Source organism: Nothoprocta perdicaria, unplaced genomic scaffold (genome assembly GCF_003342845.1).
Source record: "Nothoprocta perdicaria isolate Ctin4 unplaced genomic scaffold, notPer1 scaffold_349, whole genome shotgun sequence".
NCBI classification, from domain to species: domain Eukaryota; kingdom Metazoa; phylum Chordata; class Aves; order Tinamiformes; family Tinamidae; genus Nothoprocta; species Nothoprocta perdicaria.
Window position 1 is genome coordinate 528,899 of NW_020455587.1, and position 23,992 is coordinate 552,890.

Here is a 23,992-nt window from a genome sequence, read left to right on the forward strand (position 1 = left end):
AGCACTTGCAATTTGCAGACAAGTTAAAATACATCTTTTAAATGGGCTAACGAATTACAGCATACAAACTTCAAAGCCACAAAAAAGGACTTTCCTCAAGTTTGGATAACTTTGGCAACATTTTAACAAGCAGCTGACCCAATTAACACCTTCCTGGCATCAGCAAGGGCAGGTTTCACTTGCTCCTACTTGCAGTCCACTGCCTTATTGCTGGTGTAAAAACTCATCAGATCCTATCCAAAGCCAAAGTCCCAGGTATCCAGAAAATCTAAATATACAGGGAAGCTACCTCTTTTAGTTGCTGAAGTGCAACAGCAGCTCACATTAATTTTAGGAGATGGGAATAAATGAAACATCCAAAACGTTTCAGTAATTACACACTGTTGCCCTCAAACTCTCCTGAAAGCTTTTCATCTTAAAAAAGAAGCATCAGTATTTTCAAATGACCCATCATCTTAGGTATGCTTCAAAATGTGTGTGTGTTTGTGCGTGGGAGGGATATATATATATATATATATATATATATAAAGAAATAAATAAAAATACATACACACACACACTTCAATACCTGCTGCTAGCAGGTTTTGCCTGGTATTCCCTCAAAAAAAATAACTAGGGATTCAAGAACCCTTAAATCCCTTAAAATCACATAAAAATCACTTCTCTGCGCAGTATTTTAACTTCTTTAAAAATCTCAGGAGAAGTAAGTACATCACTTCAAGTGGACAAAGATCACTTCAAATACTGATTGACACTGCTGTGTGAATATCTGTATTCTACTTTGAACAGTTGACAAGAGGGAGATGAAATATTTTTCTCAAAAATGTTATTTAACATTTTCCTACTCTGCAGAGACATAAGAACATTAAACCTCTGTTGCTGAAAGCACAGTGCCTGAAAGCTCATTGGCAGAGCAGTTACATTCACTTTTCAAGAACATATGATAACTCTCTGTCTAGTTTCCCCAAATGGAGGAGGAGAAGGGAAGAATGGAGAAAGCAGCAGCAGCACACACAATATGTTTTAACTTCTATCTGCCATCTGTTAATAGCTTCAGATACTCAGATAAATATGTATTTATAGTCATCAGGATAGATTACAGTCTTGTCTACGAGGAGAGTTGTTCAGGTCAACTTACTGAAAGTCCAAGGTGAGGACACTCATTTTAGATTAATAGTTGGAAGTGTACAGAAATATGATATGCTGAAATAAGAAAGTCCATATGAAGAGCTRCTCAATAATGTGTTCTCCTGAATAACTAAATATAGACCCATCCACATTCTTTATCGGAAGAGAAACTACTTAGGCATTCACCACTATCTGCACACAATAAAAACCGTCAGCATGGCCTTGTCCTTCAGGAATTGGAAGGAGAAGAAACTAAATGCCTAACAAGTGTAGCTATGTGGGCAGAGACACATAGCCATTAGCAGAGTCTTTTTACTGGTATGCTTCATATTAATTTGGGAAATCATATTAAACCTTCTGGAAAAAGAAAAAAAAACCTCATCACTAGCAAAATGTTCCTTTATCTTGAGAAAAGTAACTGTTTTTTTCACTGTAACTCAACTGACTCTTTGAATGATAAACAGCTTAGATGAGCTCTTAGTTTAGCACTACTGTTATTCTCCTACCTCGGCCTCTTGAGTAAGGGAAAATAACTTGAACCAAGAGGACATGATCACACACTACTTATATCCACATACGTGGAGTAATGATCTGTTCTGGCTTGTGGGTGAGTTTCTAAGATGAAAGATGTCAACTGCTGTCCTGAAAATTTTTTTTCAGGAGAAAACAAAAAAGCTGGAGATTCTGTTCAACAAGACAAAAAAATAGACAAAAAAAAAACCCAACACACAGGACACCGCTGAAGTCCATTCTGAGTGGAAGATGATAAGGATGGCATCGACTTGTAAAGGCCAGCTTCTCCTGAAAGGAGACACAGAAAAGCCCTGAACACGGACTGGCCATCTGGACCAGAAGGCACTCACAGTTAACCATTTTTTCCACATTCAAATGGTACATAAGAATACCAGAACATGTAGCTCTTTAGTGACATAAGGATCCAAGTGCAACTTAAGTTGATCTACGTTGTTCATAATTGGTGAAAAATTCTGTTTTAAAACTCACGGCTGCAAACTGGCATTACATATGGCATATTAGCTTAATACTATCGACTGCAGCTTCATACAGCAGATAAACATATAAAATACACTCATTATGTTATTTTTAAATAAGCTCTGCTTAATTCTCACAGTTCACTGCATGCATGAAGATGCATGCTAAATTAAAGTGGTTTGTAACAAAAACCTTCGGCATGCAAGTTGCCTTGCTACTATTAATAATCCCTTTATTCACCAATTCAAACAGCCGAAGCCAGGCTAGGTCTCTTCTATTGCTGTAACACCATTAGCGCAGACTTCAGGCACTTCTGGAACTTGTATTTCCACCCTATCAATTTAATTGTCTGTCAGCGGTCAAGYTGTATTGCATTTGGGCCATGTTTTATTCCTGCCTTGGGTTTATATGGCTGTGTCAGGTTTGATTTCACTGTGAACGTACTGATGATCATTAGCTTTGCAGTACACCTCTATAGGAGGCCTCATCTTTTCCTTTTCTGGGTAATGCTGACAACTGAGAGCCAGTGCAGTGATGCATTTAGGTATCAAATGTGTGTTATCAAAGAGTCTAAAGGGCTCGTGTCGGTAATTGATATAAACCTGAAAGACATGATTAAAATAATGGACTATAAAATAACAAAATTTGCTACCAAGGGACATTTCTTAAAAAGAGTTTACATTACAGTTCAGGCAATGGATGTTCTGGAACGGTGCCTGTAGTCAGGACAAAGGCCACAATTGGGGAACCAACCCATACACTTACTCCATTCTGGCACCACCTTTTTGCTTGCACTCTAACAAGCTGTATACCATTGGGTCATTAYGAACCTTTCTTGAAAAAGACACCTCAGCCCTTGTACAGAAAAGTAAGCAAGTCTGGAGCAAGACTTTTCTCAATTGAGACAAAGATTGAGCATTCATTTGTAATATTAAATGACTGAACACTGTAATGCAGACGATGAATCTACAAATTAAGTACAAACAGAAGGACAAAGCAGAAGAAAGTTGCTGGAAGTTTGAATCTTGTGTAATTTGGCAGATGAGGTATCTTAGGCAGCATACGAAGCTACTACAATGTAAGGAAGAAAGGAAGAGGTAACATAGCAAGTAAGGAAGGTRGGAGCATGACAGCAAAAATATTTTTCATTTTAATTGGCTTTGGGAAGAAAGCCTAAAGGAGAAACTAAAACATCATCTTTAAAGGCGACTTTAATTATTGCTACCTGCCATGGGAATGTGGGTAAGTAAATAGGCATTACTTCAAGCTGCTGCGTGGGAACTTATATTAAATGGCACGTACTTATTACGTCCTCTTAATGCAAAGAAAATCAAAGCTTAAATACATTCCTAGAAAAGGAAACAACAATAAATGAAAAGAGATTAAAGTACAACAATAATCACATCTGGATTTGCCAATAAAACCTGCAAATCCCAGTTTTATTTTAAATAGGATTGTGTGAATATTCATTCTGGAATATGGCAAAAGAATGTTAATTCTCTCTTGAAAAGTGCTACTCGGGAACAATCACTCATCACCTTTCATGATTTATTGAAAATACTGGAAAAAAAGGGGRAAAAAAAAGCCACACAAAACTTTTTTTCCTGACTGCCTGACTGGAGTTCATATTTCTGCAGAAAATATGCATAAGTTTTAGAATTGAATTTTATTCCCAACTCCTAAATTGTTAACCATGTTGTAACCGTACAAAAACAGAGATAAAACAGCTTCTGCGGTCCTTAATTGTAAGCTTTAATTATTGCTTAAACATCATCACTATGCAACTAAAAAGGAAAAACACCTATAAAAACCTCAGCATTAAACAACATTGGCAAAAAGTGGAATCACAAATGGAATCACAACATTTACATGAAAATAAAGAATTKAGAGGAGCAGTTTAGATCTGTTATAATGCTCCTTTGTATACCATGAAAATTTACTGCATTTAAAATTACAGTAATTAAACTAATGAAAGGGGAGCAGTTAAATTAGGTCATGTTTTAAGTAAAACGCAAATGCTATCACCTTCTTTAATAAACTACCTTACAATTTTAAATTGTAAGGGAGATGCCAATAGAAAGCCCATCTTTAATATCTATTAGGTGTGGATCACTTTTCATATGTTCAGTTTTATTTTCACYTAAAAATCTCCAAGTACAAAACAAAAAAAAAAAAAAATTTGAACTCAAGGCTTCGCACAGAAATTCAATTGCCAGCTACAGCCTTTACCTGTGTGGCCTTTGTATTGGCTATAGTCTTTACCTGGAATAAATGGAGTCTTTGAAAAAATACTCGATTTATCAAACTTCCTAATTCCTACAGCATGAAATTGGCTTCTCATTTTTAGGAAAACCAGACTTGACTAAAATCTTAACTTAGTTTAGTTCAAAATACTTTATTGCCATACTTGAGGTAAACAAACACATTAAGCAGACTGATGACACTTAAGAATATCAGTTTTATTGTTATTTTTATATACAATTTCTGAAATCTATTAACACCTTTCTCAAAAACATATTTTAAATTATGCTTTAGCAATATTCATACATTTACTTATTGTGGTGACGAGCTCTCTAAGTGGCAATTTAACTGGCCATTAAAAACTGGTCCCCTCTTACTGATATCTCAGCTGAAGTTGCCACCTAAATAATTGTTTTCTTTTTGCCTTCTCTATACTCACTGCCATCATCTTCTGCTTGCCACTACACCAACAGCTAAGTACTCTGCTAATAATTCTCCCTTTCTCCTTGACTCCCAGTGAGTGTTTAAATGCTGAACCGCATCTGGGAACATCTTTGCAGCCAACATTAAGTGCAGCTATGAGCCCAATAAGCCTCACCAGTACCTCCCCACCACCGGTTTATGACCACCAACACCTTGCACTCCTGCTACTGGGTTGGCTGAGAGCAGGACCTACTGCAGGAAGAAGCCAAGCGCGCCCAGGGGAAGAGGCAGGCACACAGCAGGGCAAATTACGGTGCCGCTGGCAGGTGCATGGAAGCAGTCCTGGCTTTGCCCTCACCTAGGACAACTTCCTGGCACCATGGCCTTTGCTTAGGCACTGCACCTGCACTTATGTGGCTGCACAGTGAAACACTTCAGGGAGCTGGATCTTGCTAAAAAGGTAAAAATTAAAAAAACAGTATAGTACAATACCTAGTACTGATCACCTAAAAAAACCCACAAGTGTTTTACCTGGCACAACGTGAAAGGGAGCATAAAGAGAGGAACAAAATAGAAGCAGAATGAGGAGGACAGAAGCTGCTTATATTGGCACTGCCACTGAGAAGTATTTGTGAAACTACATCCTGTTAATCTCTTTTTAATGTTCTGTGCTTTGCCTCATTCCTGGCCCAGCCCAAGGTATTTTCCCTCAAACTTATCAGGAAAGATTAYGGGGAAAGTAAAAGGATTTGAAATGAATGTTAGCCAAATAATGGTTGTTAAATAAAGTTAGCAATGTGTGGTCTCCATAGAGGCTGAGGAGTTCTACAGAATAGATTGCAGGCTTAACCCTACATACTACTTGCAGACCTGGTTACAACACCGTAGCAGCCTTATTCAAGCTAAATTATTTTGTATTTAAAAATAGTTGATAGTTACAGCAGCCAGCTTACCCTGTATTATTAAGAATCTRCACCTGTACTACAGTAAAATTTTCAGATTTGTACAGGAAGAAATCTCTAAACTTAATGTATATACTACTGAGGTTGCCACTCCAAAATTCACATGCTCAAAGTAAAATGTTCTTTAACTTCAAAAGAGGAGACACTACAGCAGCTGTATTTTTATCAGACTTCTCTGGTTGATATTAGAGCACAGGTCAACAAGGTCTTGAAGCAAGCAACATTTTAAATATTGTTTTACCACACACAACATTGAGAGAAATATTAAAAACTGTAAACTTTTGTGAAATGAAAAATTTACTAAACTCATAAATGGCTCACATTTTAAAAAGTGAAAAAAGTGCATCTTGGAAGAGTTCTTCAGTCAAATATATTGAAGCTAACRGATGATTCCACAGGGCTGCAGCCAAAGCAACTGTCTAGCTTGACTTTCTTTGTTGTGACAAAATATCTACTTAACACATTTTTCTCCTTCAAAGCACTATACAATATTTATCTAACATATGTAAACAAATAATATATAGAAATGCATGCCATGTTCTATTTTTCTAGAATATCTTATTTGAGATAGACATAAAACTGAAAGAGCCACAAAGCTTTTTGAAATATATTAGTTATTCCATGTTATGCTTTGGGCAAGTTAGTAGTAAATCAACACTCGAGCAATGCAATTCAGACTGAATTCACTGCTATAAAAAGATAAGTACATCTGATATTGAGGCTTCTTAAGGGAAAAGCTGACAAGTATGGTTCAACTTTGTTCCCTTTCATTGTTCAAAAATATATGATGTTAAATATCTCAATCCAGTCGACAAGGAAAGATGATGTTTTACTTTAAGGTTTTTTCTTTTACCATTAAAAAATAAACACAAAAATTATATGCATGTAGCCACATACATACATGCAGGCCCTGACCAAATTTGGCATTTGCCAGTTTTGATTAAAACAGAAATATGAAATATGCCAGCCACACAAATTCCAACTTTCTTCTGTGCTTTCTAAATGTTAACTTGCACAAAAATACAATTCACCTGGTGTCAAGACCTAATAACTTAGAGAAAGGTATTCATTTGCGACATACAAATCTAACTCCAGTGCTTTGCACACTGCCTGACATTTTAACAACTACTTAAAAAAGAAAAATCAGGTGAGGTGTAAGAATTGTTGACTGACATTATAACTTTATAAAACCCTCTCTGATGAGTGGAAAAGTCTTGCTTGGGTTTGCTCTTTTCAAGTGCCATGCAGATGGGAAGCCCAGATCTGTTCTGCCTRAGGAACAGCCAAAATACCAAACTGGGAAGGCAAGATATAAGGATGGAAGGGAGTAACCCTGGGCTGGAAAAGTTAGCTCTATAAGGAGGAAAAACAAACAAACAAAAACTTYTCAGGCTTTTCATGAAGTCATTCAGATTGAACAAATATGTTTTCCTTGCCTGCAAATGATTTACTATCTTCAGGTGATGGACTTGAATCTGCTATATAAGAACAGCTATAATCTAATGGCACTGRAATTTCAGTCTCATTGCACCTTTGTGGAGCACAATAAAAACACAAATAATTTGTGCAGTTCAGAAAAAGAGAATTGACACAAATAATTTTCTCCTTTCAACAGATGACACCTACTAAAAAGCAGTTTCTGTGAGAGAAATTCCCCACCCGCCAAGCACAGCACTGTCTACCTTTTGCAATAATTGTCAAATTTGTTCTCCCTTCCAAAATGCTGATGACTTCAAACTCAAAACTSATGTTATAAAATTTAGAAAGCTCCCTTATATAAGCACAATACTTATGCCTTAGTAAAGGCAACTGCAGTCACAAYGCATACAGCCACAGAAGTGGCGTGGCACTGCCACAACCTTGAATTCCTCTATTATTCATCAACAGAGAGAGCCACAAAACCTCACCCTATCACCAAAATGGAAAGCATTGTTTTGTTTTCCCTGCTTTGTAGTTTGTGATTGTTAGTGGCCAGKCCCAGCTCCATGCAAGGGAAGGGCTCCTGGCTTGGTCTCTGTTCATCAGGACTCAATTGAGAAACAGAGAAGCTGTAACTCTGGTGCACCCWTCAACAAAAATCACAGTGAGCACTTGTAAACCTTAAAACAGAAAATGTTCCTAGCTGCAGAGCCACATCCCCAAAAGCGAAAGATGCGTGGAAAAAGTTTCATGGACCACATGAAAAAGAGTTAGTAGACCCTGATGCCATATAAGACCAGGACRGAAAGATGACTGACCTAGATGGTTGCACAGGGCCTCATCTAGCCAGTCCAGGTACTTTGCAAAGTAATCCATCCCYGCACATTTACACTAAATCTTTAAATCTCCCAAGAGTTGTACATAATGATGTTAATAAATAAATAAYAAGTAGATAATCAGTGAAGGATAYGCGCAAYGGACTGGGAGGACTGATTTCTCATAGAGGAAAATAATATGCCCWGAAAGGCCACAATACGACAGGTCGTGGCTTTGAGCACAGAGTACGATCTGCTGGGCTGGGCAAAGACAGGCCAGCGAGGCAGCGAAGAGCACGGCTCTTGAAACACCTCCATAACGCCCTTTGGAAAACTATTTATTTTCCTCTCATTCTTCMCTCCCACCAAGTTTTAATAGAGGGACTTTGAATACATGATAGCAGCATGATCCAAGTCCAATAGGAATTTATATTCTTTTTTCCCCTTCTGCAGGAATTTTGGATCATTTTTCCTTCAGACGAACAATCTCAGTTTGTCAATGTCACCTCCAACAAAGTCCAAACTGAAGAACAGCAGTACATGCAGGGCAGAGAGAATTAAATAGATAGGAGGCATTTATTTCCTTGCRAAGAGGTCATAACACCAGTCAACAAGGGATTCCTGTTAGATACTTCTCTGGATGGAAAAAATATATATATATCTTTTGGACTTTACTCCCAGCCCCAGGCTTGGTTACCATTTAACAYTGGAAAAAAGAGAAAACACTGAAAATAAAAACACAAAATGCATTGTGCACACCATGCTATAAACTGAAAACAAGTTTCCTCTGGAGAATTTCACCTTGCTCCAAATAACGAAGGGCAGAAAAAKGACAAAAAACTATTTGTGGCTTCATAATTCTCATTTTTTTTTTCCAACAAGGGCCTCATTATGAAAAAAAAAATCCAGACACCTAGAATTGTAGAATGTGTTACAGAAAAAAATAACAATACGTTTTACCATTGATGAGTTCAGGCTTTTAAGTCAAAATTTTGCTGTCACTGACTATTTCAGGCACATCAATTTGGTGGTTGATTGGATTCCAGTTTTTGAACCTTAAGAGATTTGAATGAGCCTTTTGATACAGATTCAATATTGTGTTTCATTAGTTTTATTTATTTACTTCCACTTACAAGTACCCTGGAAACACCTAGCAAAGAGTAGTTTATTACTTTGAACCTTTACGCAACATGTAAAATGAAATAAAGTAATACCAGATTCTGTTTTCCTTTAATCATTTACTTCACTATATATCATTGATTTCTGCCATAACCCTCTTTCATTCATTTCACTTTTCACATGAATAAAACTGTATTTTAAGAACAGTAGGGTGGAAAAGTATATCATTGCCAGCTCCCCTGATAGTGTGATATTCACAATTTTTCTTAGAAAGGAACAAGACCTTGCAAAACACTGTTAAAGACGACAAAATTTGAGCTTCTTATGAAAAAAAGTGTTCATATCTCTAAGTATAGACAAAAATCATAAAAAATAAAACTCTTGACAAAAAGCAGCATCCAAAACTTATTTATTTATACATCATGATTTWAGGTAATTTTGCAGTTCTGAAACATCAAATCAAGCACTCTGATTCAGCTGATTAGTAATATGTATTTTATACTTGACTGCTTGATAGATCCCTCCATATAATAGGGAGGGGAGTGCCACAGGTTTTCATAATCTTTGCAATCATGGCTAAAATAAAATTTGCACACCACCTTGCTGACAAGTGGAATGTTTTCTGGAAAAATATCAGCATTAAAGCCACATGTTTCATCAAACCATAAGCCCTGTCAAAAAAACATAGCACATTTATCTCAAAGTAAAACTTCATGAGTTTAYAGACAGACAGTTCACCATCTAGGATTTTAAGACAATTACAACTAATATAACACATGCATTCATATAGTGCATGAACATTTGATATTTTTTCAATGCTGTCATTGCTTGACTAAATTTTGGTCTTGCAGTGAAGATATTCACTACCTTACAAGGAACAGTGGAAAAAAAGTCAAAGCAGAAATGCTTATCAGCTTCATGGAAGTTGAGTTATTTAACATCAATAAACAAAGATTACATCGATAAGTGTCCTATTTTGTCAAGAGTTAAATTTTGAGTTAAGATTGTAAAGAGATTGACTTTATTTTTAAGAATTCATTGAAAGCTTTAAGAGCTGTGTGATCAACAGAACTAAATTATTAAAATGTTGCTGGTAATCACTCCGCTGGAGCTTAATTTTTCTTTGTCCTCAGTAAGTTGATAAACTCATCATAAGAAASTAGACAGACATATGACAGATATGCTTGCACATGTGTGTATCCTAACACTTAACTAATAAGATGCTTTGTTTGTACTAACAAGCTTTGAGAAGCAGTGAGAAATTTTGTTATAAAATGCATTTTTGGAGTAAACACTCAAGAAACTCTGTAAAGAAAAAGAAGTCTTTTGATTAAGCACTGGCTAGTAAGTGCTTAATCAGGGAAGTAAGTCAGGGAAACACTTGGCAGTTTACAAAGCATTTCGGAAAAAAGTAACTTTGTTCATATTTGCTTATAATTCTAAAAGGGTCCGATTTTGCATTATTTCAGTAATGATGAAATGCTAAGATAGTTAAGCATGCTTTTAACTGATGAAAGCTTCAGCAGTAAGGGAAGAAAAACAGATTCATAAGCCATTTCATATTTTATCGATGAATTATGAAGAAAATAAGTTATGGACAATCATCTTAAATTCTTAAGAGCCAAGAAGTATTCTCAATGGAATATTTACACAAAATAAAAGAAGAGGAATACTAGAAAATAATGCATCTGTATAAAAAGCATTTCACTGACTCACACTATTTATCAAAGAGCTAAAGGTTAAGAACAAAAGCTATCTGTCTCAGATTGACAAATATTAACATTGCTTTTCTTATAAAAATTGACCAGATTTAATGGATCAATCTCTCAATTTTACTAAACCATTCTTATAATCTCTGCTGGAAAAAAAAAAATCTATTTATCAAAACAACAGTTCTGATTAATCTTCTACTTGTCAGAATACTTAAAAACTGGAAGAATATATGGTGGTACAGATTCATATAAGGCAAAACTTATGAATGAGGTAACCTAAGCTCAGAGTCATTCTAGCAATCCTAAAGGTTGAAGGTGAAAAGCCTATATAAACATGATCAAGCTATGCAACTTAGGTGTCTCAAAACCAGCTTCCCCACCAATTCCAACACAAGTGAAAAGCAAATAAAAGTCCCAAATGGAATGCACGGTATTTTATATAATTGATAATGGTGCTGACATGGTTTAATAAACATGCTTTCTAGAACATATAAGGATTTTATACATTGTCTCTTTTAAAGGAGTGCACCAATGTCTAAATGTAAARGTCTGCTGACAGGTCAACAGCCAAGAGAAAAGATAAAACACATATTTGTGGAATTTCTTTAAACCTTAATACCTTGTGTTTTTTCTCCCACCCATGGCTCTGGTTGTGCAAGCTCAGTTAATATATCATGCATCATCTTAAATGGAATTCTTTTTACTCATTCCAACAAAGCCAATTTTTCCTTTTCCTCTGATYGCGGTGCTTGTATCTTTATCTTACACGTGCTCATTAAGACATTCCTGCGGAGAGATTATTTTCCATCCAACTGCCTCACAGATTAGTACTTTTGCTTCCCCATGAAAACTTTCCAAAAGATTTCTCAAGAGCAAAACCCAGTCGATATAGATATTTGATAGATATAGAGATTTGATGATCACAATGATTCCAGAACTTCCATTTTAAAATCTAATCTACTCTTCCAAAAGTCCCTTTAATTGAGTCTGTCTGCCTTCAAAATTACAGCATGTTTTTGCCCATTCATTTTAAAACATTGTTGAGCTGGCACACTACAAATCTTAGTAATATTTATAAACTCATGTCATAGACCAAAWAAAACCAACCAAACAAACAAAAAAACCAAAAAACTAATGCAAAGTAAAAAGCCTATTTTTTTTATCTCAAGAATGAAGAGAAAGACAGTGAGTATGTTGTCCTGCTGATACACTGTTGTAGATTTTTCAATTTGAATTTACATGAGGTCACCTTTAATGAAAGTCTCTTAGTCCATGTTAGATTGACAGGCAGTAACAAGGGGCAAAAGGGTCAAAAGAAATGGGCATGAGACTGGTCAATGGCAGAAGATTTTTTTTTTCCCCCACAGTCAGAATAAAAGCTTTCCCTGAATAAGATCAGATTGGTTTTAAGTTATTACAGAGCATAAAAAGGATATCTGTCCTGCCTAGGAGACTGGAGACAAATTAAGCAAGCACTCACTTGCCAAATGGTAATGAAAATTCTTATTAGCGATTAGACATACATATGCACACGCTTAGACACCTCAAGCACCATCACTCCCACCCTGTGAAAAAAAGTGCCTTTGCTTTTGGTGTAAACTTAATGGCTTAGCAGTTCAGGCCAAAGATCTACTTAGCCCAACATCCTCTCTTTAACAGTGGTCATAAAAAAAMACCTGTGGAAAGATAAGAACAGGGCCAGAATATACAATACTTGTTCATCCCCCAAAGTAGTCTTCATATCTCCAGCTATGACTTTCAGCTCAGTGAGACTTCCTATGTTTGTTTGATCACTTACTGATTTCCAGATACTTCCTAAAAACTCGTCACAAAAGTGATTTGTGACACAGGCTTTTGTACATCTAACAACATCTGCATGAGCTACCACCTGTTGTTTCTCTTGAGTCTGACCACCATCAGCTTCATCTTACATTCTCAAATTACTGTGTTGGAAGAGGACATTAACAGTGAATTCACACTTCTCCTCTTCATACCAACCATGGGTTTTGCACACCTTAACCCTTACTATTTACCTTTACCACACCTTACTCCTCAAACTGTATCTTTTTGTAAATCAAAGCAACTTTGCCTATTTGTGCATTTCTCTCACGTATATCTTTAAACTGATTGGCTTCCTGTAAGTGTTTCTCAAAAATATCACATATAAGACTTTCTTTGTTCAATTCTAATCCATTAAGAAAAAAAAAAAAAAACACATTATTTACATGTTTTATTCATTGAGTGTCTTTTGGTTATATACTAAGTTACCTTTTGTATCTCAATATTAGTATTTTCAGTAAAATCCTTTGATTTTAAGTGTGGAATAAACCAAGTGATCTGATTCTACTATATCCAAAAAGGCAATCAATTTTCCTATTTCACAGGAAATCTGTTTTTTCCCTTACCTGGCATTTGGCCCAAAGGTAAATATCATTAGTGAATCTTCAATCAATTTTCCAACCTCCTGTTATAAACCTATTATAGTTTCAATACTATTTAAGATAATAAAGGAAAATAACTATTCAAGATCCTCAAGTGATTTAAACTTTCATAAACCCTATAAATTTTCAATATTAAAATAAAGGACAGATTCATTACCCAAATCAGGATTCACAATTCAGCTATGAGGTCACTTAGTTTTGCAGAGTTTTCCTGCACTTTACTAATGGCAATGCATTATTGGCCTTCCTGAATTGATTCAAGAACTTCTATACTTAGAGCATTTTGGTATCTTATTTTCTTAGCAGGCTACACCTCCAAGTGCATCACTCCTATCAAATATTTATCTTAGCTAGTCTCCTAATGAAGTGATACAGCAGTATTCTTGTATAATTACATTTTAAAGATGCATAAATTAATTCATTTTTTAAGAAGTTTGATATTTGTAGCTCCAAGTTAAGAGTTTACTTTACCAATTTCTGACCAGAGGTTATTCAAACCAGAAAGATGTAATATATAACTAAAACCCCAAAGTCCACGGCTCACATTTGAAAGCAGACTTTAGAGGTAGAGATTTAGATTTAGAGATTTAGAAGGATTTCAGAATTATGTGACCCTGTGGAGCAAATGAATTTGCTCAGGGAAAAAGGAAAACAAAACAAAACAAAGCAAAAAAAAAAACACCCCACATGCAAATACAGAACAAATAAAGAGGAGGGATGTCTGGAAAAGAATCTTCAATTAAAAATGAAAAATAGAAAAGAGAGGGGAGAACAGTCCTGCATTGGGAAATGTGAGAGAAGCAGCAGAGACATTCCTCTGCTGTTGGGCAATTCTTACTGTAAAAAGCAGGAGAGGACTTGGGCCAACGAACAGAAGTGTTAGACAAAACAATGAATCCAGAAAGGAATAAACATCTTGACCTAAGTAAACTGGTTAGTTACAGTAGCAAAGGAACATAGACTGAAGGAAAAAAAAAAAAAAAAAAAAAAAAAAGAGAGTGTTTAAACTTTGTGGAGGAGTTTTGTCTCTAAAAATTCCCCAAATATTTTGCCTTTAAAGTACACTTCAGGCAGGTCAGAGGTGGCATATTTCCAATAGAACAATAAAATAAGATTCTGGAACTAACAAGGATCAAAATCAAATCATGTCTTCAATCCCAAGGGATTCTCTAACTCTTTTCCTGGACAGTTCACCCCCATGTTAAGCAAACAGATAMGAGATGCAGAGGCCCTGCTAGCACGAGAGGGCAAGCAGATCATGTATCAGCAGAAGCTGCCTAAGCACAAAATAGGACAGCAGAAGAGTTACTGGTCCCATGCTGGAGCAACCCAAGGGGACAGCATGAATGTGCAGGTAACAAGGTAACATGTAGGAGTTCACATCACATACATTGCAGCTACCCAAAGCTTATACCCGCACAGAAAAAAAGCAAGGGGGCTAAACCCTAGTGAAGGATCAAATGCCCTGCCCTAAGCTCTGAAGCTCAGGTTTCTTGACCACAAATTGGCTCTGGTTAGGAAGTCCATGCTGGGGAAGCATCCCTTTCAATTTGGCCTGTTCATGAACTCTTCCATAACCTTCCACTGCTATCTACTGTCACACACAGGGTACAGAGTTAAACGAAAGTTCAGGTTGATCCACTAAAGCTGTCATAATAAACATGACTATACTCTGCCAGGAAGGATCACTCAAGAGAACGTAAAGACAAGCAAGTAAGTGGATCATTTAAAAAATCGTCCCATGAGGAAGAAGAAACATTCACACCGTCCAGCAATGCCTAAGCTGTGTCTMTAGGGGGGGAATAGAATGACCTGCAAAAACACAGTGCTACCTTAGAGCAGGAAGCAATAAACTAGAACCAGCCCAGCAGAGCACAAAAACGCTTTCTAGGAGCCAATTAACCTGGTGCAGTCCATATTAACATTATTAACACAACCATCCTGCTAACTCCCAATTTGCCATAGGGGACTTCCTTAAAATACATCCCGTGTCAGTCACTCCCTTACAGTCTCTGCCTTCACGTAAAAGCAAAGGGCCYTGTGCTGAGGCTGACCTCATTAACAAGACATATGTAGTTCCTGCTCCTCCACGATCTCCAGCAAAAATGTCGTCGCTTGCATCTGGCATCACTTTTTAGTTTTAGTACAAGAACATCTTTTACCTCGTTTTAAAAACAGTTGCATGTTTTCCGTCAGCACTACCAAGAGGTAGATCAACACGTGACAAAGCTAAAGCTCTGAAATGGAGAATATCTCTAGGAAAAATGAATGACTATTTTCCCTAYTGTTTATATAAGCAATTGCAAGTTGCACACAAATCTCAGCAGCTCGCATCAACAGGAATCCAGTCACATTCCAGACATTCTTAATTTTAAAATAAATTGCATTACACATGATTTTAACATTCTACTGATGACTGAGCATGGAAAAGAACGTGTTAAGCGCGGTCTATAGAGAGATAACGCCAAGTCTATAACGTAAATGAAAAATGGCCACGTTGCTAAGATAAGGCCCCAACCACCAATCTTATTGTCAAGCCTGGCCATCTGTCAGCAGACACCTGATTTACTGCACATCATATGGCTACATGTTACTTTCCAGTAACGGAAAAGGGTCAATAAGACACCACCTCAGAAGGAGGCTTCCTGAAATCAAGTTTCAGATGTTTAAATTAAATTTCACATATTTTCATGTCATGGGAGATTTGAGTTCCTTTATACACAAAAATATTGTAAAACAGCAACAAAAAGTTTAAAATGCTAAAAACAATCATTAAGATTGCTAGCACTAGTGTTCATTTTTCATAGAGATTATTTTGATGTCAGGCAATTGTGAAGAAACATTCCTCCAATAACCAATTTGAGAAAACCATTAGTAAAGGGGCCATTTTGTTTCATTTGAGAATCAGTGCAGACACCCAAGGTGTTTGCAGGAGCAGTAATGACCTGAATCATGCTTAGACGCAAGCCCATAAGCGCTCTATACAATTACAAAATAACACCTCAGGATTTACTAGTCAGTTTATGCCAGCTCACCTAATACAGCTCTTCCCTTCCTTGCACTCCAGGACAGAAACGCCTGGGTATGAGATTCATCCTTCACATCAAATACCCACTGAGCAAAACAGCTGCAGGTAGTTTCTCAGGTTAATCAAACAAATCAAATAACAACATCTAGTAATAACAAGATGCTTCTGCTCACAAAACAACAGCCCAGTGCTGCAGGTGTTTTTGTCCCATAGTGAACAAATAGGGAAGAAAGAAAGAAAAAAAAAAAAAAAAAGGCACATCCTGAGCAGCTGCTCATTAGGTGAGCACCATTCCTCTTTCACAGCAAATGAAGCAAATGTCATATGAAAAAAAAAAAGAGTTTACAGTAATGCAATTAGATAGAACAACACAGCCATGTCCCAAAGAGGAAGGAAACAGGTACAAATTACAATTGCAGAGGCAATTTATTTCTTGCAGTTTATCAGTTTTGATCCTCCTGTATCCTTACCAATTTTTTTTTTAACGATCCTCTTTTCCTGGTCACTTTTTCTATTATAAGATACCAGCTGTATTCAAGCAATTACTCCATTCTAAAAATGCCCCTCTCCAAGTAAGTATTTATTCCAAACAGAGTAATTTAAGTACATCAAAAAAGTATTTGGAAAGAAGAGACCAACCTGAATACAAAGAAGTGCACAGGACCTAGCTGTTGGCCTTAGAGAAAGATGACAATTACGACGGGCTTACCTGATACTCATTTGGCCAGAAAGTGCTGACAGCCAGCTCTGCTCGAAGCCACTCTTTGCCAGTGGAGCCAGTGACGTTCCAGATGGGATTAGCCAGTGGCCCTTTATTCACTCGGACAAGAATGTTGAGCGTTCCTGGGTTGGCCCCACTCTTGCTGTATAGAAGGTAGCTGAAATCAATGCAGTGAGTATCGTTTTCCTTCATTGTAGGAAGCTGGAGTCGAGTCTTTTCTCCAGGGTCATGGTCTGAGGAAATCACAATCATGTATGATCCTACGGCAGAGGAGAGATAAAAATAAACAAATAAATAAATAAAAGTAGTAAGGATCCAGATAAATGCTATAAATGCCAGAAAATAGGTTGTTCACTGCGAAAAAAAGGATGGGATTTGTGTGTTTGATGAACTTTGTAGTCCAAACTCTCTCTCTCAAAAAAAAAAAAGCAAGCAAGAAATGCAGTAGGCTATAAAACACTCACAATGTCACTAAAGAGATCTTACAAGAGTCATACGCCCACAAGACATCACATATCTCTGAAGACCTTCCAAGTTAGGAAAACAATACTGATTATAAAACTGTAAAAAGTCAAGTAATGCTGTGCTTCAAACAGAAGGGAGAGCAGGTAACACTACAGACTGAAATCAGTTTGTATACAAGTACAGTGCCAGCATCTTTTCTTCTTATTTATCTTAAAAGTTTTAAATAAAACAATGATACTGCATAAAGACCTAGTTAATATTTAGATAACCAGAGAGAATTCTTTTTTTTTTTTAATAAAGAATCTGATACTAAGCAAGATGCTAATCATCATTTTTTCATTATTAACATTCATTACAAAGACACAAAAGAACTCTACTATTCTATTTAGGTCTGCTGTTATTAGGAGGCTTTAACAATTACAGTCTAAAAAAAAACCAACTGATTTTTAGATAACTGTACACTAGCTGTTGGGAAAAGTATTTCTAAACCACGTCCACCACTGCAGCTATCATGCCCCTTGCTTCTAGAATGAGCTCACTTAAAACCTTGTTTGTAGTCACCATCAGAAGCACCTGCCTATTCATGATCAGCACAATACAGAATAACATTTTCATAACTTGCTAATAAATATTATGCATTTAAGGTGGGAAAAGCTACATGTTGACAATTTTTCTACCTGAGGGTTACAAAAGGCTCAGGGAAAAGTTTCAAAGACTGCTTTCCCCAACAAGAACACTTTAGGCATCTACACTTCCTCCACTTGCAAATACTTTTAAACTACCGATGGGGGGGAAAAAAAAAAAAAAAAATTATTTATAAAGCTAGGCCTGGGAAGGAGATATCTCCTCCAAATTATCCTCAGAATTACTGAGTTTTTGTTTCTTTCAGCTCATTTTGAGACAAAACTATTTGGAGAAAAAAAATCACAAATCAAACAACAAAAAGAAATCAAAAATATTTTGAGATTCTGCTCCTATCTACCCTGTACCATGATAATCTGCCATAGCCTTTGGAAGCTTCAACAATATCCATTTTTCAGCTTATCAACATGCTTAATAGTACCCTTTCAATCTAATTTTTCAGAATTTAAAAAATACTTAAGAGTAAATTTGCATGTATCTATCTACATATGTTAGTCCTACAGCATTTCATGAAATGCTGCAGACAGTGTTCATAAACCATTTGTCACCGAGTCAAAGCATCTGTTCAGCATTTTGCAAACTACTTCCCCTCTCCCCACTTTTCAAACTTCCTCACAGGCTCTAGCCCAGGAATGTGCACAACCTCTTTCCTTCTGCAGCTCTCTCCCTGCTCCAACAAAATTAGAGATCAATGCCAAAATAAACTATACGTCAAATTTACATTCTTGAAAAAACACAGAAAATTTTCCTTTTTTGGAAAGGTGTGTTATGTATTAAAATGAGACTGAAAGTTTTTGTTTGTTTATTTTTGTTTTTCTAACTCCCATCCATATATACCTATATTAGTTAATATAGGACAACACTTAAATCATAAATATTCTTCCTAGATTTATTTTAACATTGCTTAAGCATTACAAATAATAATGCATAGTAATAAGATGCATGTAATACAAATTCCATGAATGTATTAAAAGAATAGAGGCATTAACTAATGTTATGAATAATATGAATTACATGCATATATAACATACATAGCATGAATAAAAGAAATTATAGAAATAATAGTGTTCCWAATGAAAGTTTTATAATTATAGAAGTCTAATAAAACCTCAGGTAGACTACTGTTTAAGAGAACAAGCTATAACATTACAAATTTTGAAAGCTATTGCCTAGCACCAGCCAGGGCTTTTACAAAGCCACACACTGAAAAATGGCTCACAGTATGGTTTGTTAAGGCTTTTCTAAGCTTTATTCATATAGATTCATAAATTTAAAAAACAAAACAAAAATACCATACATGCCTTTGAGAAGAGGCACTCAAAGAATTACAGTCAAATGTCCTTTTGCATACCAAAACACCCCATGTTTTTCATAAACGTTATTAGACATGAAAACGCCTAAATAGAAACAATAACAGAAGATTTTTCTTAAAATTTTCTTAAAATTAACTACAGAATATGAGAACTCAGTTGCCATAAGTTAACTTCTAAGTTAACTTATAACGCTACCCAAATACATGTCAAAATATGGGATATTAAGAAAAAAAAAAAAAAAAAGATATCCAAAGACAGCCTACACTCAAGTGCACGTGCAAGTGTGAGTGCACAGAAATCCCAGCTGAATTCAGGCAAATATATGATTTATTCTCACATACAACAGAATTGCACTGATCAGCTGACTGTGCAAATTGACAGATAACACTTATTTTTATAGACACTATGAAATATATACACATAACTGCATAAAAAAATCATATGCATAAAAACAAGTCCACAATAATATACTATTACTGAGTCAAAAGTCAATTAATAACTGCATTTAGTAAAGGAATGACAATACAGACAATAGGCTACTTAGTGAGGCTGACCAAGGACTTGGAATATTTTTAAAGGTAACATTGGTAAGATACAAAAGCAAGAGGTGTCGGTATACTTCAGAAAGCCACTTTAAACAACAGGGAACAATTACCTAGATATTTAACAAGGAAATAGAGAGAAATAATGAGAGAGCAGCAGATCTAAACTTATGCGCTAAGACATTATTGAATTTGGCAGAAATGTTAAGTATAAGCAAGGGAGATGTTCACATGCTTATTAATCCTGAAGATTAAACAAAAACTACTTGAGATGCTCAATGAGAATTTAGGGCAGCTGTTAGAGCTAAATATTTAGAATGTAATACATTTTCATTAATGAAATTTGCCTGTCTTCACTGCCAAAAACGTAAATATTAGCAGTTAACTACTGCTATATAACTGTGGTTAGGCATTGCGTATAATACGTATTTTCTTAAATTCCAATTGAGATATGCTCTGTGATTTTTACTATCATATTGTGCTGTCAGGTGAAGCACAAGCAGAAGTATAACACTATACACACATACATTCCCTTAGAGACAAGACAAGGAAGAAAGGGAGAGGGAAGCACAAATGATACAAATACCAGCTGACTTGTGCACTATTTCCACTAGAATTTTACACAAAGCAAGTCAATGAAACTGAGTACCTCACTAAAAACAAAAACATCACACACACACACACATATATATATTCATATAAAACATAACAAAGGCACATAAACTTATTATGAAAAATCAGGCTCATTTTTTCTTCCTGCAAGCCAGAATCCATCTACAGGGAAGGATTTCATCTTTGGGTGATACTGTAAGAAATAAGAGGTCAGAAATACCCAAAGTCATTACCACTTGTGTCTGGCCAAAGATCTACTTGTTCCTTTTTCTGTCTGATGCCCAAGAGAGAAGACTAGCTACTTTGGCAGAAGAGCGATTAGAAAATTCATTGTGACTTTTCAGTAAAATTTTCTTTACATTTTTGTTGCTTCACTCTCAGTAATCCTCAACTATAGTCTTTCCCATCCAGAGTTTACATTCGTTAAAATGTGCATAGAAAGCTTCCCTTGTCTGCACCAAACTTGTTATTTTTCCTGTTCATATATATTTTTGTATTTATCCACMTCATACTCCACCCTCTCCTTCTTGCTTTTCTTCTCTGAAATCCCTCCTATTTATTTGCCAGCTAATAGGCCCTAATATTACTGATGTTATAACAACAAGAAGGTCAATACAGTCCTCTCCTGCATGGAACAGAAGCATCAAGTTCTGAAACAGCTAAATCACGGTGCCTCCTCAGCCTTGGTGAGGACATTCCAAGAACTCCACTCTAGCATCTGAGAGATTCTCTGCAGGGAGATTTTGATGCATGTTCAGCATTACCACTTGAATCTTAAACGTTWCTTCCCTAAAAGGCATCTACATAGGCATGGAATGAGGGATATSAGACTCCAGCTTCATCATGTTACTGGATATAGCTGTATATATCTCATTCCTTACCTTAGGTATAATCTACTTTGATAACTACTGACCTCAGTGTCCTCACTTGAGTGGCCAACAAAGATTATTTCAGGTTGTTTCAGAATAAATTAACTAATTAATTGAAAAATGCTTTAGTTTTATTCCCCAATGAAAACCAAGCTTTCTTATTCTCCAAGAGGTAGTTGCAGGTAGGAAATAAGGCTAMGATCAAAAACTATCCTTAAATAAAACATGCCTTATGTAGTGCACCAGTGTGGCAGACCAGTTTCCTGATCAGATTATTTTCTCCCACATTCTTGCTCTCTGAAAAATACTAGGCTTCTTTGTGAAACTGGTAATTTTCAGCAGCCTGGTTCCTGTATATCCTCTTCCCTTTAAACAAGTCCTAACCATCAAACAATCTCCATTTAGAGGGTACTCCACTCTAACTCCTCTGCTTGTTATTGTGCTCCTTCAATTATTATGATAYTATTATGTCACCTTCAGGTGAACATAATAGTTAGGAAGCTCTAAATTTCATATGCAACTAGATTTATGGGTACAGAATTGGATTCAACTTTACAGTCTACTGATGGGGGAAGAATCATGTAAAGAAAGCATTCCCCACAGAGTCGAAAGAAGGCATCTCATTCATTTCATGTTCATTACACACATGTAAGTGCTTTATTCTTAGACTCAGGACTACGTGACCTTTTTATTTCATTTTTAATAACTACTATATAAMATTTATAGTCCTCAATTAGGCATCAAACAACCTTTGAGTGACAATGAGCAATGAACTGACATTGAAATACAGAAACAGGTTTGCAAGTAGAAGCAGATTAAATATAAAAGTTCATAAGCTTTTACATTGATTCACAGAAAATGTACACTTCCCATACATTTTATTTACACATGTTTACACATCAAAAATTCAAGTCAAACACATTCCGGGTAATTATTCTCTTAAAAAAAAAAAAATCTATTTTAGACAATAATCTGCTCCACTTGAGTGCAGAGGAAAAGATAAAGATACGAAAGAAAATTATGAAGAAAAAATATAGATAGTATTATACACTTTAATATTGATGCACTGGCCAAAAGTTTGGTTTCCTGTTCAATATTCAGATTCAGACAACTGACAGATAAAAATTTCACTTCTTGACAGTGAGGGTGACAGAGCCCTGGAACAGGCTGCCCAGAGATTCGTGAGCTTAACTGGGAAATTATTTTGACTGGACCACAGAAGAGTATTATTAGAAATTACTTTCAAGACTCTCCACTCCCACTTCAAATACATCCCTASAAACCTGTTCTAAGTATTCAATAACATTATATCCTCACATATCTGACAGTCCGCTGCTTTCACTAAAAAAKCTTACAGCAATAACATTACTACTGGAGCAATAAAAGAGCTCCCAAAGTTTCTTCAAACGTTCATGAATCAGAGATATCTTTCCATAAACTTCTGTGTATTTGGCCTACTGTTCCCCTAACACAGCACAAGGCTTTGGTGAAGTCTTGTCTCAATTTCTTTACAAACTGTCAAAAGCAAAAGGGAAAATCAGAGTTACTGATTGCAGCTTCACCACACGGCTCARTGCCAATTCTCCACAGCTCCAATGCCTGTCAGGACACGGTTAAATGTCTGAATTTACTAGTGCAAAGGAAAAAAAAAATAGTGGGAAGACAGAGGGGATGTTTTTGGAGATGTGACCCATTTTTTATTTCAACTTTATAAATATAACAAGAATAATTAAATGAGCCAAAGGGAAACAGGTTATAAAAATATAACATAAAAATAAAGTCAAAAAGTACTCATTCAAACACAGAAATGTGGTCTTATAGATGAATAGTTTTGCTGCCCAGGCACTTCAATTGCATTTGACAAGAAAAGGAGTTCTGTCCCCCATTCTGTGCTTTATCATGCCAAAAGCACTCTCTACAACCAGATCATAAGCCTGGAGCTCCCCCAATTTCCTCAAACACAGAAGTAAAGCAACAGGAAGACACTGAGCCCAGCCCACACAGAGAAAGACCAAGCCAGACTAGGTAAATCAAAGCAGCATCGTGTTAGCTTCAGAATTAGTATTTCCACCTAATAACTTTCGGCATGATACAATTCCCCTTAACAATATTTTACATGCAAATATACATAAGAAACACTTATGTTTCTGAAATCCTAGTTTTCGTGTACATAAAATGAATTTACTATGAATTTTTTGTACCGATGCAAAGAAAGAATACATGATCATATATTCTGAGCTATGATAATTTAAACTTTTCACCCTGCTTTTTCTTATCATGGGTTTTTAAGAAACACATAGACGCTAAGTAGTCCAAAAATTTGAGTCGARAAGATGTCAACAACTGAAATTTGCAGTGGCAGCTTGCAGTGTCTGTACAAAAGAACATTTATCTTAAGACATGCTCCCTTTAACAGCCTCTTCCAACAAAGCATACAGAAAATGATATTTGATACGGTGCATCAAGCAAACTTACGGATGAAGAGTGTTACTGAACAGGAAACTGTGTCTAAGTAAGCAAAAGGCATGTGGCAGAACTGCATCTTATTGG

General features: G+C 36.0%; 1 protein-coding gene across 6 annotated transcripts in view; it reads right to left on the minus strand.

Moving 5' to 3' along the window:
* PTPRK (protein tyrosine phosphatase, receptor type K) overlaps nucleotides 1-23,992 on the minus strand; it is a 293,985-nt gene that overhangs the window by 233,453 nt on the left and 36,540 nt on the right. For all 6 annotated transcript variants that reach the window (XM_026044058.1, XM_026044053.1, XM_026044054.1 and 3 more), the window contains exon 2: nucleotides 16,988-17,259. In XM_026044058.1, the coding sequence (XP_025899843.1) occupies nucleotides 16,988-17,259 (272 nt within the window). The remainder of the gene's footprint in view (nucleotides 1-16,987; nucleotides 17,260-23,992) is intronic.